This window comes from Pituophis catenifer, unplaced genomic scaffold (genome assembly GCF_029215685.1).
Source record: "Pituophis catenifer annectens isolate HBS135680 unplaced genomic scaffold, rPitCat1.0.hap2 SCAF_1, whole genome shotgun sequence".
NCBI classification, from domain to species: Eukaryota; Metazoa; Chordata; class Lepidosauria; order Squamata; family Colubridae; genus Pituophis; species Pituophis catenifer.
The window spans coordinates 283,257,886-283,275,229 of NW_027256881.1; the positions used below are offsets into that span (position 1 = coordinate 283,257,886).

The following is a 17,344-nucleotide window of genomic DNA, read 5'->3' on the forward strand; positions in this document are numbered from 1 at the left end:
ATGCCTAGCAATCACTTCTTAATAGATAATCCCAGAAATGCTATTAAGATCAGGTTGGCTCCAGAGGATATGAAGATTCAAGAAGCTGTGTAACCATTAGCATGAATAAGGCAAATGTTACAAGGCAAGGGAAAACAGATCAAGAGGCTGTTTATCCCTTAACAATTTTTCATATTTGCATACTTAATTAAGCCATCTTCAGTAAACTGGATGGGAACTCCTTTGTAATTGGAATTTTTGTATAATGAAGCATATGTATTTATGCATAAACAGCTGGGAATAACAAGCCATGTTAAGATTTCCATATCAATGTATTCTGTTTTTTCTGGATGACACAAATTCCAAAAAAGCAATTTCATTTCTTTACTTTTAATTCTTACATGTCTCAAGAATTTTAAAAACTGTATACGTGTTGCTCTAGTTCAGATTTATGAATGCAAAACATCAGCTTTGTGGTGTATTTATTCATGCAATATTTCTGATGCTTGCAGACTCAACAAAATGACAGAATCAACCATAACAAAAGAAACAGCTTTATTATGCATTCAGGCTTCTTGATTGATAATTTCTTTGTTCAGAATCCATGTTATTATTTAAGTCCAGTTGACATCTGTATGAAAACTGCATGTTCTTATATCATTTTACCTTTAATAATCAAAATTTGAAATTCTACATATAGGAAGTTAAGTAGGAATTACGAATATCCCTTCTGATTGATCAGAAATAACTTATTTATTTACTTACTTAAAATATTTATATCTTTAACAAACTCTGGTAAGCTTGCAATCAAAAATCAAAACAACATAAAAACCATATTAAAGTTATAAAAACCAAGTATATTAAAAACAAAAACTTAAATCTGAAATCACATATTCAACTAATACCATCTTTAAAAAATTAACACATATTTACTTAATCAAAACAATTATCCTTCTATTAACCCACCTTAATTCTTAATTCAATTAATAACTCATAATACAATTCTTACCCTAAATCCTCACTATTAACAATATAATTCAAACATTGATATTTCATTATGCTCAATAAATCTTTATTCCATTATTACTTTATCAAATTTAAATCTTATCTTTTTAATTTTAAAAATATAGCAATTTAACATTTAAACATAGTTCTTAGTTCAAATAATGCTCTTTAATACAATTTCCCAATTATCCTAAATTCTGTCTATCAAACCATACCATTTATATAATACCAATTAAGTAATTTTTGTTTACAAATCATAATCATGTTTCAGTTTTCTTTTCTTTTTCACTTAGGTAATAAATGTTCAAATTATCACAATTGTTATATATATTTAAGCAATATCCCAATTATTATAGCTATCAATTTTCTAATTTAACCTTTTCTTTTATCCTTCCACTGTTAATCCCAATGTACAAAATACATCTTTATTCCACTGTTAATCCCAGCGTAATCATCTTTATTTTTCTCACTGCTAATCTCAGTGTAATCATCTTTATTCACTATTAATCCCAGTGTAATTATCTCTATTCTTCTCACTGTTAATCCCAGTGTAATCATTTTAGTTACTGTTAATCCCAGTATAATTATTTTTATTTTCCTCACTGTTATTGGAAATAAGTGCTATGGCAAAATAGAATAGATAAAATTTTGTTAAAGATTTTGTTAAAAATTGAACAAAGTAATGATTGGATCAAAGCTCTGTTCCAGAAGGATGTAATTTGTATGTTTGGAAAAAAATAAAAAAAAACTTTTTTTAAAAAAAAAAATCTGGTGCCAAGTTAAGCTTTCAATATGCAGTTACCTCATCTTATCCTGAAAATTGAGAGAAAAGCCAAGGTAGAAGTCCTTTTCTCTATGAATAGAATGCAATCAGGGTACTTAAAAAGTGGTCATCCTGCTCAGATTTAAGCATGGCTTGGATTACATCTGGAATTAATTAAGACCCTGAATATACGGTACTAATTTTGCAAACAATGGATTTCTCTGGAAACAAATAGTATTCATGCACATCTTATATGTACATTTTCACATTTCAGACCATTACTAATAGAATAAAATAGAATAGAATTTTTTATTGGCCAAGTGTGATTGGACACACAAGGAATTTGTCTTGGTGCATACGCTCTCAGTGTACATAAAAGAAAAGATACATTAATCAAGAATCATAAGGTACAACACTTAATGATAGTCATAGGGTACAAATAAGCAATCAGGAAACAATATCAATATAAATTGTAAGGATACCAGCAACAAGATTACAGTCTTACAGTCATAAATTGGAGGAGATGGGTGGTGGGAACGATGAGAAGATTAATAGTAGTGCAGACTAAGTAAATAGCTTGACAGTGTTGAGGGAATTTTTGTTTAGCAGAGTGATGGGGTTCGGGAAAAAACTGTTCTTGTTTCTAGTTGTTCTGGTGTGCAATACTCTATAGCGTTGTTTTGAGGGTAGGACTTGAAACAGTTTATGTCCAGGATGTGAGGGGTCTGTAAATATTTTTACAACCATCTTTTTGACTGTACATTTTGCAATATACAGGTCCTCAATGGAAGGCAGGTTGGTAGCAATTGTTTTTTCTGCAGTTCTAATACGTAGAATGACAGAGAAATAGGTAATAAATATAAATTTTTAGTTTGAGTTAGACAAGAGCTGTATATGAAAATTGCTGGGAACAGGGATAGCGATATAAATGAGTGATGCCTATTTTCTAAACTCTCTGTCTGTATCTGTGTCTATGTCTGTGTCCCTCTATCTCTCTTTATAGTCCAATTATCCTGCCCAAACTTCAGTCTGTTTTAGAACAATACCTGTCTCTCCAGGATGGAGCAGAGAGACAAATAACAGCTTTGCAGGAACAATCACAACTGCATCAATTTGAGAGGGAAACCCAACTGGTGGATGCTTGGCTGTTGAGCAAACAGAATATGGCTGAATCAGATAACTATGGTCAGGATTTGGAGAATGTGGAGGTAAAGCAGATGTTGTCCTTGGAATACCTCAACTACACTGTTTTATAGTTTATATTCTATACTTCCTGATGTTCCTTGCTTTTTAAAAGTTTACATGAGACAGACTACAGGTAGCAATGGTTTACATATGCTTATTGTTATTAGTTGTTAAGCATATACCTTTTTTAAAATGCTTATTTACTTTCCAAGCCCTATTTGCCACTTTTTTTATATTATCTCAAGACTAATATCAAGAAATAAAAGGAAGATTTTGAATAACTCCTACTGCTACTTCTTTGTTGATGCTACAGGTTCTAGAGAAAAAATTTGAAGATTTTATGAAAGAGGTAGAAACTCTAGGCCATACCAAAGTTCTACTGATAAACAATCTAGCATCTCACCTTAGAACTGTGTGTCACAATCAAATAAGCCACATCCAGAAAAAAACCCAGGATATCCATGACAAATGGGAGAGATTGCAACAAGCTGTCCAAATAAGAGCAGAGGTAAGCTTCCTAGTATCCAGATGTGCTCCTTAGGACATGAATGAGCCATGTATGGGTCATGTATTACATATCATCCCAGTCCTTTGTTGTAGTTTTTTTAAAAAAAAAAAATTAGATCACCCAAGATTGGCAAAGAGTTTCCCTGTTATTCAGTTATATTAAGTAAAAGAAGTTTGTTGAATTTTTAATAGGCTGTATATATCTTTTTTATCTTTGTATCTTTCCCAAACCTCCAAATATGAAAAAGTTTAGCCCTGACTCTCCAGTTAACAAATTATTGTTCTGCCCTTTGAAAGACCACGCCTGTTAAAATGTAATCTCTGATGCCCACAAACTGGCCCACTTTTGCATTATCGCAGTGTTGTCATGATTGAAAATTGTTGATTATACTTTATGAGTTACTATATATAATCAAAAATTATGGACAAGCTGATTCACGTTTTACTATTCTTGATTATATAATGCTATTACCTTGTTTCCCCAAAAATAAGACATCCCCTGATAATAAATCCAATCTGGCTTTTGAGCGCATGCGCTAAAATAAGCCTCCCCCTGAAAATAAGTCCTCCCCAAAAATATTTAAACGCAGAGCTGGAAATCAGGTAAGATGGTAAGAGGAGCCCCATCTTGCTCCACGTACCCCAAAATAATAAGACTCCCCGAAAATAAGGCCAAGCACTTATTTTGGGGTTCAAAAAGTATAAGACAGGGTCTTATTTTTGGGAAAACACAGTACAAGTACCACTGATAATGCACATTTATTTATTTATTTATTTATTTTATTTTGTCAAGCATGTATTAGATAACAGATATAAGTATAAACATAATTATGAATACATGAAATGGATATGAATAAAAGTGCTTGATAGAAGCATAACTTACCTCTGTATGATCTTGTACCATTAGAATAAGATTTGTTGACTAGCAGTGACTGTGTCAAACAACCACAGCATTTTCCTTAAAAAATGAAGATGTAACTGAAACTGATCAGATTATTTAAAACATAATTTATAACACACAAACGTATGATACTACAGCAATGTGAGCAGTGGTGGGGTCTAACCAGCTTTACTACCATTTCTCTTTGTGCACGTGCTTCGCGCGCGATCTCCGCCAAACTAGCACTCCGCGCAAGCGCATTGGGAATCTGCCCAGCTGAGGTGCGGCAATCCACTCTGCCGCACCTATCAGCTGGGCTAAAAAGAAGAAATAAAAGGTAGAAATAACGCTGGGGTGGGCGGGAGGGCCCAGCTCCCGGACAAAGAGAACCGATTCGGTAATGTCATATCGTCACCACTATCGGCTCAGCCGAACCGGGCTGAACCGGGAGGAACCCACCACTGAATGTGAGTCAGTATCTCTCACTTGTATCTGCCTTACATCATGAGCAATTTTAAACTGATTTGTTAGGGACAAGTCTTACTGAAACATTTTTCCTTTCATCAGAATCTCAGAGCAGCTCATCAAGTTCATCAATATGATCGTGATGTGGATGACCTAAAAGGCTGGATGCAGGAGAAAGAGGCTGTTGTGACCAGAGATTATTATGGTTATGACCTACTTGGAGTTCAGACCCTCCTTAGCCAACATGAAGGAGTGGAGGTAAGGAGAAACAGTCACTTTGAAAAAACAGACTTTATAGACAGACAGACAGACAGACAGACAGACAGACAGACAGACAGACAGACAGACACAGACAGACAGACAGACAGACAGACAGACAGACAGACAGACAGACAGACAGACTTTATATGTATAATCAAAAAATCTGACATTTCAGTATGCAGAATTTCCAATGATGGGATTATTGTTCACCGCCTTAAAGAAATTGGCTGCTCTCTTACTATAACTCTCTTACTTACTCTTAATAGCAATCTACTCAGGGTTAGTTTAACCATTTATTTTTTATTTATTGTATTTCATATTGCTGCTTCTGAGAGATACTTGATTTTTTAAGAAAACAATAAAATATTTGATTTTTTTAAAGAAAATGATAAAATCATTCCAAAATAGAAGAAGAGTAAAAGAGTAACACTCACAAACAAACAAACAAAAAACAATGTAAAAGAGTGTAAACGTATATTAACATCAAAATATCAAAGAGAGTTAAGACTACTCTTTTTTGCCAAATCAATGCATTTTCTTCAAGTCCCTGAGTGGGCAGTTTGTTTTGCCCTGACAGATTATCACTTTCATCTTCCATGTGCTGTTATCCTAAAAAGTTTATTTTGGGACAAGTTAAAGAAATTGATTGATAAATTTCCTGTTGGCAGGAAAAATATCTGTCATTTGCTTTTCTAATGTAAGTAGGGGAGCAAGTAAGTATTGACCAAGCTTGTGATGGGACTTTTACATTACCCACCTCTCTGTTAGGTGATCCATGGATGCCATCTCACATTGTTTTTTTTTCACTGTTCTCTCTCTGTTCTGACTTCCTCTTTTTCTCAGATTGTTTCCTTCTTCATGTTGTTTGAGATTGTATTAATGACAAGTGATTCATTTATTTTTATTTAGTTAGTTAGTCAAACATGTATGAGACAACAGGTATAAATATAAACATGGACATGAAGACAGGACATGAGTATGAATAAATGGGGACAGTAGGACAGGGACGGTAGGCACGCTGGTGCGCTTATGCACGCCCCCTACAGACCTCTTAGGAATGGGGTGAGGTCAATGGTAGATAGTTTAAAGTTAAAGTTTTGAGGGTTTGAGGATGTAACAACAGAGTCAGGTAATGCATTCCAGGCATTGACCACTCTGTTGCTGAAGTCGTATTTTCTGCAATTGATTCAGATTGCAGCAAACTGCAAATCAGATCCATCTCACTCTACCTAGTAAAAAGTTATGAAGCCCTATGGGAAAGAAGCAATATTCCAAACCAATTAGTTTTCCTTTGTGTATTTCAGAGGGAACTAGCAGCCATCGCAAAGGAGTTGGAAAGGGTTAGAGGAGAGGCCTGGCGCTTGGGCCGCCTCTACCCTCTACCCAGGGAGAACATGATGAACAGACTTTCTGAAGTTGATGAGTGCTGGGAAAAATTAGACAAGAAGTGTGTGGAAAGAAAGCTGAAATTACAGCAGGCTGAACAAGTCCAAATCTACTTCAATGACTGCAGAGAGTTGATGTATGTATGAATTAGCCTGAAAGAGCTTTCTTTCATAATATTAAAGGCTGGAGGGAAGGTGCAGATGAAATCTTGATACAGCAAATTTTAAAAACTTTTGGATACATGTATACTATACTCATATCTACATTGCTTTTGAATATAATACAGTGGAAACTAGATTTCACATTTTGACTTGTGCGTGGATTATTTACTTACCATGTACCCAATGCATCTCATAAAGTAATAATACCACTTTTTAATTGGGATTTTCGCAGAGCCTGGGCAAGAAAGATGCATTCCCTGATTGTTTCAGAGGAGGTAGCAAGTGATCTTCTGGGAGCTGAATTGCTTATTAAACGCCACAAGGAGTACAAGCTTGACATAGACAAACAAGGGCTGAAATATGAAGATTTGGAGCAAACTGGAAATAATCTGGTGAAGGAAGGACATTTTATGTGCATGGAAGTAAGCTACTGATTAAAGAAATCAATAAGTTGAAATAGAAATTATAGCATGTTGTGAAGCTTCAGAGTATACACACAATATAGTTAATCTTTTTGCTTCTTGTTATTTTATATTTCTGCATTTTCACCACTGTTGTGAGATGCCTAGAACTACAAGAGAATGTACTTTAAATGCTTTAAATGAATTGAAACAAGGAATGCATTTACTGGCATTAAAGCACTTGAATGAGTGAACTATGAACTGCCTTTTTGCAACCAAGTGTTTGCGTCAGTAAATCGGATAACATAAATTATTATTACTGCATACACATGTACACAATGGGAGGGCTGTAGGAAAAGGAACTAAGACAAGACAGGCTTGTGATTAAATATAGGACTCTTCTTTCATCATAACAGAAGAGTCTGCATGTTTGGTTTCTACCAGAGGTGGTATTCAGCAGGTTCTAACCAGTTCTGGAGAACCTGTAGCGGAAATTTTGAAATACCACCTCTGACTGGTCCCCTCCCCATCTATTCTCTGCCTCCCGAGTCCCAGCTGATTGGGAGGAAATGGGGATTTTATAGTATCCTTCCCCTGGAGTGGGGAGAGAATGGAGATTTTACAGTATCCTTCCCCTGCCACGCCCACCAAGCCACACCCACAGAACCGGTAGTAAAAAAAATTGAATCCCACTATTGGTTTCTGCACTTAAGTTACAAACATACTAATCTTCCCAGCTGGGTTCAGAAATTAGCTGTGACCCAAGAGCAAGAAAAAATTAGGAGCATGACATCAAGATCCATGCTGTACCCAAATAAAACTAATGGAGTAAGTTACTAGTCAGTGAGATATCAAAGCTCCTCTTAGAATGTGCTAGGCTAGAATAAGCATTAGTGTGTATGTTAATGGCTATCTATCTTCTTGAAAAAGTAAGTTTTCAAACCCTTTTACACTGAGCTTGATTCTTGAGCAGATGCTAAACAGTTGCAAATCCTATGCATTTACATTTACTAAAAAGTTTGCAATTGCCTCACTTTCTAGCTGAAGCTGGTATTCTCTCATTTTCTTATAGGGCTTGTCAGGAGATTTCTTTCTCCTATTCTTTCAAATAGGCTGCAGAATATTTGAGACTTTATTCTGTAACATTTTTATAGTGCAATCTGGGGGGAAAATAAAAACTTTAAAGCGTTTAAAAGTTTTAAAACTGAGGACCTCATAACATTCCTTTGAAAACTGACAAACTATGCCCCATCACCAAAAGTGAGCAAAAAACAAGCTTCCCTTATGCCAAACATTCAGAAACTATATGCCCTTGCTTACTTTATCTTTTATAAACTGACATATGAATGAGTTTTTTTTTATGCAAAGGCAGCCCTGCCTGCCAAGACTCTCAGTTCATTTAAATTGGAAAATTATGGGAAACAGTTCAACAAACTAGGATATTAAGAAAGTGTTTTAATTGGGTTTAACTCACACTACAATGAACCTTAGTTCTACGCATCATAAGCAATGATTCTTGGAGATGTGCATGCATGTAAATTTTGTATCTTTTTTTTCTACAAGGAAAGCCCAGCCTTTCCTAATCTGACACTGTCCAGATATGTTGAGAGTGCAATTCCAACAATATTACCTGGAAACTCTAGAAATTGCAATTCCAACACATCAAAAGGATGTCAGGTTGGAAAATGCTGAAATGGTTAATTTAACTTGTTTCACTTCTTTAAAAATTACTCTGAATCTTGTATCTAAGTTGACTTCAACAAACATTACCTAATTATTGCACTTGCATCTGTGGTATGGATATAGAAATGATTGAGGAGATTCCAGTTTAATTTTCTTTTCAACTGCAAGAGTCACTTGTCTTACCCTCTTTTCAGAGTGATTGAGAGGATTAAAATAGGGATGGCAGAAGGCATCTAGATAAAGTTTCAAAATAAATAAATTGATCTTGTGATCTAAAAAAAGTACAAACAGCGTAGGGAGAGAATAAGATGGTAACTTGATATGAGACAACCCAGTCAGGCTCAAGGTTTCCAGATCTAAATACAACATGTAATCCTTCGGACTATATGAAGAAAGAGGGAAGAAAAGAACAGGATTTGTTTGAAAAGTTCCCTATGGTCATGTTATCTTAATAACTTCATGTTGATTTTCGTAATGCTACTCAGCTTGCCTTATGAATTGTAAAAAAAGATCTGAAAATGACGCAGGGGGATAAAAATTGTTAAAAGTCCTATTACTAAATATGAATTTTGCTCATTTTTAGGAAACTATTCTATTTGCATTTTTCAGGATAAAAAAATTAAAAGTTATTGCAATCTCCAAAAACAAATTGGTCAAGTCCTCAAAATATTCACAATATTGTGGATCTGCAGGACTTCCAGGCAAAGATTATATTGTACAATTGATCCACCTCATTTTTGGCATTTAAATCCAAGCCTTATGTTTGCTCTTCTCTTTGTCCATCTTCTTCTTTCTTTCTGCCATGGCAGAAAAAGTAAACGCAACTGCATTTTGCACCAGCTGTAACTTCCAGATATTCTTAAAGAGCCGCTGCATGTAGACCATGTTATAGTAACCCATTCTAGAGATAAATAGGGCATGTAGTTCAGGAAAATGTGCAACTGGTGTACAACTCAAAGTTATGCAAAGGTCCTCCTATCCATGTCTGCCACCTGCTCCTCAAGCAGGAATCATCAGTTTAGAAGGATTGCACCCAGATTGCACACAGACTTTGTCTGTGCCAGATCATGAAGAACTGATCCAGAAGGCCCCAAAACCAGAGCCACTCGGTCCTGTTAGGGTTCAGCTGAAACCTGTTGTTTTCCTATCCATATGTTACTATATCCATTTGTTATTATTCCCTCAGTTACTTAAAATATGTTATTAAAGACTATGGGTAACTATACTCTATTTTTTATTGGTTGTTGGCATTTAGTGGGTATTGTATATCACTTTGAAATTCTTTTGAAATTCTTGTTTCATGGGGGGAAAAAGACAATTTCACTACTGTACATAATTTAGGACTGAATCCCCCAAAACAAAATACTGTAGCTCAAGAAGTTTCCTGAAACTCAATTTATGTAATAAATGAGAAATGAAATGATCATTTTTTTAATATTTTTGTTCCCCTCCTTCAATTTCCTTATGGGAATTTGTTTCTCTAGATCGAAGAGAAACTCTCTGAATTATTGGAGCTAATGCAAAAAGTGAGGGAAATCTGGGACCTGAAGAAGGATTTGTATGAGGAAAACTGGGAGATCCAGCTATTAAAAAGGGAGCTGGACTTTGCTGAAACCTGGTTGACAGCAAAGGAGAGTTTTCTTTCAGATTCAAATTATGGGGTAAGTAAGCATAGTATAGTGAAAAATGCCAAACTCAAACCTATCCCAAAACAACTGTACCACTTCTGAAACATTTTAATTACATACTTTTATTTTTTAGCTTTTCCCCAGAACACTGGGAAATTTCTTTTGAATTTCTCTTATTGCACGAAATAAGAAAGGATACATTTTTTTTAATTTGATTTATATGCCGCCCTTCTCTGGAGACTCAGGGCAACTTACAATGCGTTAAGCAATAGCCTTCACACTTTTGTATATTTATACAAAGTCAGCTTATTGTCCCCACAAACTGGGTCCTCATTTAACCTACCTTAGAAAGGATGGAAGGCTGAGTCAACCTTGAGCCTAGTGAGATTCGAACTTACAGTAATTGCAGTCAGCTGGTGTTAATCACAATGCTTTTAGTCTGCTGAGCCACCAGGCCCTTCATATTAAACATCTTTCTATCACTCTATTTTTCCCAGCTGTCATTTTGCCAAAGGATAGAGAAGTTTGTGTCTGATTTATAGCCTGCCTTTCCTTCAGGAACTCAAGTAAGCTCCCGTCATTTTGCCCTCAGCCACTCTATAAGATTAGTGCTGAGGCAGAATGAACAACTCAAATTCAGCCAATGAGTCTTCTAAAAACAAACCCATGAGACGCAGGCTTACGGCTTTTTTAAAAAAAATTTGATTTACATGCCGCCCTTCTTCGGAGACTCAGGGCAGCTTACAATGCGTTAAGCAATAACCTTCATACTTTTGTATATTTATACAAAGTCAGCTTATTGCCCTCACAAACTGGGTCCTCAATTTACCTACCTTAGAAAGGATGGAAGACTGAGTCAACCTTGAGCCTGGTGAGATTCGAACTTACAGTAATTGCAGACAGCTGGTGTTAATCACAATGCTATCTCAGCAGTCTGCTGAGCCACCAGGCTTAATTGTATAATACTGAAAGAATTCCATCCATAGCCACAGTGACAGCAAAGCTGACTTTCTAGGCATGCAGCAATGTTGCCATCAGGAGAGAGGAAAAACTCCCACTGATATGACGGCTGGGTGGGAATTTCTACTGAAATTGCTGCAATCACTGCATGCTGCTGAGCCAATAACTATTGCCACCCCGCCCTTTCCCTAAACAAAATTCCTTCAAAATTGAATGCTCTTGTCATATAAATCAAGTAAAGACACAAATCTTGTTGCCTTCCAACATTCATATTCCAAATATAACCTCGTTAATGAAAAATGGAAAGAGTCATCTGTGCTTCATTTGCTGGAAAGCTTCATAGCCATTCCTCACAACCAACTTGGATGTTTCTCTCTCTCTCTCTCCCTATTCTGCTCTTTCCTCTCCCCCTCCCCGCCCAAAATGGCATTTCTGTATTAAATAATTGCATTTATTGACTTCATTCCCTAGAATTCTGTCTCTGATGTTAAACATCTGTTGAAGAAGCATCAAGACTTTGAAAAAATGCTAGAAGCCCAAGAAGAGAAGTTTGCACAGTTGAATAGAAAGACAAAGGTACTGTGTTAAACACAAGGAAGACATTTGGTGGACAGATCGTATATAAATACCTTTCATCATCTTTCCCAAACCCAAAGCTTAAAAATACTTAAGCTTAATAATAAGGTGGCAATTCACTCAAACTTGGTTTTTATATTATGCTAGGCCTTCTTATGGTTATGTATAGATTACTATGTGCAACAATAGCCCAATGATTTTAAAAAAGAAAAGGACAGCCTTCTAACCACAGGGGTTTAAAATACAGGAATGATGGAGGAGCATCTTTAGTTGTTGTTTTTTCCCTCAGTTGTCTGGCACATGTGCACTCTGCTCTTCCTTTATAGAGCAGTGTGAAAATTACAGAGCATTACATCATCCACACTTTTCATTTCCAAGTGGATATCTATAAGGAGATGTCTGTGTAAGTAGACTGTCAGGTTCTGCAACCTTTTCTTTACAGATTATGGCTGTTATGTGGCTGTCAGAGCCAGAGCCAGAAGTGCTACTTAATGGATGTATGAAGAGATCTATTGTTCCAAAGAAGTGATCTTGCTGGGGGGGGGACACCAATTTAAGACAATGGCAGTTAAGGAATGGATTGACCTCATCCTGCCCTGATTTTTTTTCTTCCCTTAAATCCCAGCTTTCAACATTCTTACTGGTTTTTGCTCCTTCTGTGAAATAGCTACCATGGAAGGTCACCTCAAAAAGCATCAAATCTCTTTGCCAATTTTCCAAGAGGTTTTTTCCTCTGGGAAAAGATTAATGTTTTTCTGCATTGTTCTGAAAATGCTTTAAATTTCTTTGGGTTTGTTTTTAAACTGTGTTATTTTTGCAAAGTAGTAGAGTACTCTAGTGTGGTTATTCTTATTCTCTCTGTAGCCTCTGTGACTTCTACTTCTCAATATTTGGCCAGCATTGTGTGATCTGTTAGGAATGTGTATTTGAGAAAAGAAGCAAATAAGACTGTTTTTCTGCCTACATTGTTATGTATATAATTGAAATCAGGAAAAATATAAAAATAAATTGAATGCAATGGCAAAGAATTACTTAAGAGGTGTGAGTAGGAAAAGAAGACATAAAGTCAAGAATCAATGGATAAGAAGTGAGCATAGATTAAATACAAGGGAGAGTGATGAGCATGAAATCACATTTCTAATACAGAAAGAATGAACAAAGATCAAATTGGAAGGTAAATATTTGAGGAAAGAGCAAGAGGAGGGGGAAGATTGAGAATGTCATGTCTGGAAAGAATTGATGAGATTTTCAGTTACAGACAAATGAGTAATTTAAAAATAAAAGACAACACATGATTCATTACCTGGTTGTAATGGAAGTAAGGATGGTTTGCAAGGACCCAAAAGTATTAAACAGGCTTGATATAAACAGTTGTTTAATTAGATTTCCTTTTCTCTTATTTCACGTCTTTAATTTCGTTTACCCACTATTCTTCACTCTTTGTTTCATTTTGTATAAGTCACTCTGAAAGTGTCAGTGAAAATTGCCAATGACTATTGGTGTACATTACAACCCAAAAATGGCAATAGTGACAAAATAGTGATGGTAATAGTGTAGTAGTAGTAGTAGTAGTAGTAGTAGTAGTAGTAGTAGTAGTAGTTTGACTAAATAGTGAATCAGTGGAGCTGTTACCCAGTTGTATGTTTTCTTTCACAATTGGAGCAAGGACAGGAAAGAAAATTCAACATTCATACTCCATTGTGGTTTCCTAATGGTATAGAAACTATGTGAGACATTTGTAACAAACTTACATACAGGGATGAAATCTTCCATACTCATATGCATATGTGTTCAAGGAATGAATAATTCTACGTGCAGAAGCCTAAAAATCATTTGATAAAGTGGCCAGAAACTTGCAAATTTCATGTAGAACTAATGATAGATTTTCAATACAAAGCAGTCTTTTGTGTGTCCTCCCACTCATTCCAAATGATTTTTTTCCAGAGAGAATTGAAGCTACTGAAACAAATGACTATAGAAGAAAATGAGCAAATGACCACATTGATCAAAGTCCCCTCACTAAGAAGGCGACATTCAGATAAAAGAAGCACAATACTTGAGTCAAAGAAAACTCAGCAAGTATCACTTACGTCCTCAATTCCCAATTTAAGAGATCCCTTCCATGTCTCTACTTCCCAAAACTCTAAAGAGAGTTTGCACCAAATCAGTTCTGAAGAAGACTTGATGTTGATAAATGATTCTCCTGAACCAAGAGTGCTTGGCTTAGAAAATTCCATGCCAGAAACTGAGAATTCTTTATCTCCTTTATTGACCTCAGATTTGAATATCCAGCAATCTAATGTTGGATTTTTGGAGTCACACAATAGTGATTTTAATCCGTCAGATGTGATAAATAGTTGTGAAACTTCTACCTCTGAGTTAGAAACTAGTGAAATGAAATCTCAGGATGGTAAAGGATCCCCTGATGATTGCCAAAAAATTTTGCACTCAGATTTATCATCAGAAGGATCAGAAACTACTTCCCAAGTAAGTTATTCCCTTTTGTGCTACCCTTTTGTTGACTGAACAATGATGTCATTACTTATTTTTATATAAAATAATGTTGATTCATAAGAAACATTCCAAAATGCATAATCAGGTGAGGTCTTTCTTCAAAACAGCCAAAAGTATTGCCAATTGTGAGCAAAATTTTCCAGTCTCATTCTTCTTTCATTTTTATGGGTCAGTGCCCTCCAGGATTATAGCACTGAAACTCAGCTGCAATCTATTAATGAAGCAGAAATTCCTGCCAATTTTTAGCAGAAAACCCCTTTTGATACCTATCCCCACCCACCCTGAAATTGAAGGGGAAAAAAACCCAAGGCAAAAATACTGATCTTAACACCTCAATTATGTAATTTGGTAAGTATCATATATGGCTTTCAGCCATCAAAAATGGGTTGAGAGATAATGAAAATGTTAGTCATTGCCATAAAAATGTTGCTTCATATTAAGAGAAGAGAAAGACACTCAAGCTGAAATAACCTATTTTTTACAAGGTCATCATTCTAGAATTCCTAGTAGGTATTTTAGAATTGCAAGTTTTAGGTTCATCTAGGACTGCACAGATAATGGCTGATCTCTCAATATTAAAAACCCAGTATTTACTTATATTTGATTCAAATCTTAGACAAAATAGTTTACTTTTCTTCTTTGCTTTTTCCAGGAAAGAGGATCGCGGGCTATTACCAGTCATAGGTTCCCATTCTCTCACAAAATAGATTGTTTCTTTGCCCTTTTGTGCTTGGTACCATTTTTCTGTGGCTGCATGAGATTTTGCCACATATGGAGAACTTTCTTGGCCTCACTGATTAATGTTGCATAAGTAGTTTCATTGGCTCTGATGATTGGCCTAAGGCAGTCTGTGTACCTGTTGTCAGTATATCTGATCTGTCCTACTATCCATCTCCCAGTTTAATGATAAAATATCAGGTCTGAATAAAAAATCTTGCGAAAAAGAAGGCAACCATGCTAGATCAGATGCATTCAATTTACTGTATTTTACTTTGTCGTGGTCATGGGAAAATGAATGGGTCAAAGGAAACTAATAAACTGGGATGTCCTGTTTGTAGAATGGCTAGTTATCTGAAATTGTTCATAGTAATTTTATGTGTTGAATATTAAAGAAAACTGCAAGCCCAAGAATAAATTAGACATTTTCTAAATTGCATATAAAACACAATAATCCTCAAAGATCCACCAGAAACATTCTAAAATCCTCATTCTTAAGCAACATTGTTTATTAGGATAGTTGTACAAAATTGTGCATGGAGATATGTATATAGCATATAGATGCAACTTTTCAAACCAAAGACATATTTTTCTTGCCAAGAAGTGTAGCTCCTTTAAGGAACTATAGATGTTGCTTGAGGCTCTGAAGGTTTTTTTCCATTCAAATCCAATGCTGAACAGCATGTTTATAAACATGCACACACATGCAGCAGAGAGACAAAGACATGCATATACGCATAAACTCAAAAGATCAGGATAAATGATATTTTTATCATTACAGTGTATGATAGAAAAGACAACTGTCATCTACTTTTCATTTAAAAAAGCACACTTCCTCTTTAAACGTACAGTTCTTAATGCTAAAAAATCTGCCATTTCTTTTTCTTCTGATTTATGGCATCTTCTAACATCATCCAGCCATCAATAAGGCAAAATATAACCTATCACCATTAGTCTCCCTTTGGCAGAAGGATGGTTAGATTAGTTGGATGATCCAATGAAACTTTATAAATCATTAGTGAGAGCAGTAGCCCAGTCAGAGGCCTCTAGGATATCAAATTGCTTCAGTAATTCAGTCTTCATTATTCAGATACATAAAGATTAATATTTCCAAGCCTGGAGACTTAATTATCTACTGATTTGTATTCCCTAAATAAAATGTTTACTTAGTTCCATCTCCTCCCACTCTATCTCCCACCTGTAGATTGTGTGCATGGCATTTTTTCTCTCATATTATTGTAGAAATTTATGAATGAATTATTGTATTCAAGATTTCATCATAACAGATTAAATTACCTGCATGGTTCTTATGCATTTCAGATTTCTGCAAACCAATACATTATGGCAGGTTTTCTAGAAAAAAGAGACCAGGTCCTTTCAAGAAGGAAAGAGGTAAATGTAAGTAGAATACCTGCATGATGTGAATGAAAAGTTAAGATAGGGCATCCCTCCCTTAATACGGCTAACAAATTGATATGTTGTAAAGATAATTGTATGGCTCCATTTATTCAATGGATAGAAGATCTAACTGCACTTGCCACATGAGCAGATACCTGCTTATGCTTATAAGTCTTTGATTTCGTAGAGACAGCCGTCTTTGTACAGACGTGAATAATGAAACGTGGGACGATGTCAGCACTTCAAGCTGCATTTACTCTAGTGCTGACAGAGCACTAGAGGCTCATTTATACAAAATATAGCAGGTTTTAAAAAATGATTGTATAAATGTATTCAAAATCTACACATATTTAAATAATATTTGCATTAGATGAGTATATAGAATTGTAAATGTTTAATGTTATAATATAATATGTACTAGAAATATGTTTGGATAATATTGCATTAGGCAAGTATACATAGAATTGTAAATGTTTATTCTTATAATGAAATAAGTATAATAGGAATATATATTGAATAATATGTATGTATGTATCTATATATGTGTGTGTGTGTTTGAATATATATGAATATATATATGTAGGTCTTTGGTTATTCGGGTCTTCTCCCACGTAAAATTGGAAGTGTCTTGGCGACGTTTCGACGAAGTCTCATTCGTCATCTTCAGGCTGGTGTTCTCGGCTTCGTGCTCCTGGAAGCATGAAGCCGAGAACACCAGCCTGAAGATGACGAATGAGACTTCGTCAAAACGTCGCCAAGACACTTCCAATTTTACGTGGGAGAAGACCCGAATAATCAAAGACCTACATACAGACACCGGCGAAAACCTGAGAAAACGAATATATATATATATATATATATATATATATATATAT

At 35.3% G+C, this 17,344-nt stretch overlaps 1 protein-coding gene across 1 annotated transcript in view; it reads left to right on the forward strand.

The window, feature by feature from the left end:
* SPTBN5 (spectrin beta, non-erythrocytic 5) overlaps positions 1–17,344 on the forward strand; it is a 109,094-nt gene that overhangs the window by 87,463 nt on the left and 4,287 nt on the right. The window contains exons 54-62 of the mRNA XM_070935804.1: positions 2,751–2,955; positions 3,246–3,440; positions 4,887–5,042; positions 6,350–6,567; positions 6,825–7,014; positions 10,161–10,337; positions 11,736–11,840; positions 13,785–14,327; positions 16,392–16,463. Of these exons, the coding sequence (XP_070791905.1) occupies positions 2,751–2,955; positions 3,246–3,440; positions 4,887–5,042; positions 6,350–6,567; positions 6,825–7,014; positions 10,161–10,337; positions 11,736–11,840; positions 13,785–14,327; positions 16,392–16,463 (1,861 nt within the window). The remainder of the gene's footprint in view (positions 1–2,750; positions 2,956–3,245; positions 3,441–4,886; positions 5,043–6,349; positions 6,568–6,824; positions 7,015–10,160; positions 10,338–11,735; positions 11,841–13,784; positions 14,328–16,391; positions 16,464–17,344) is intronic.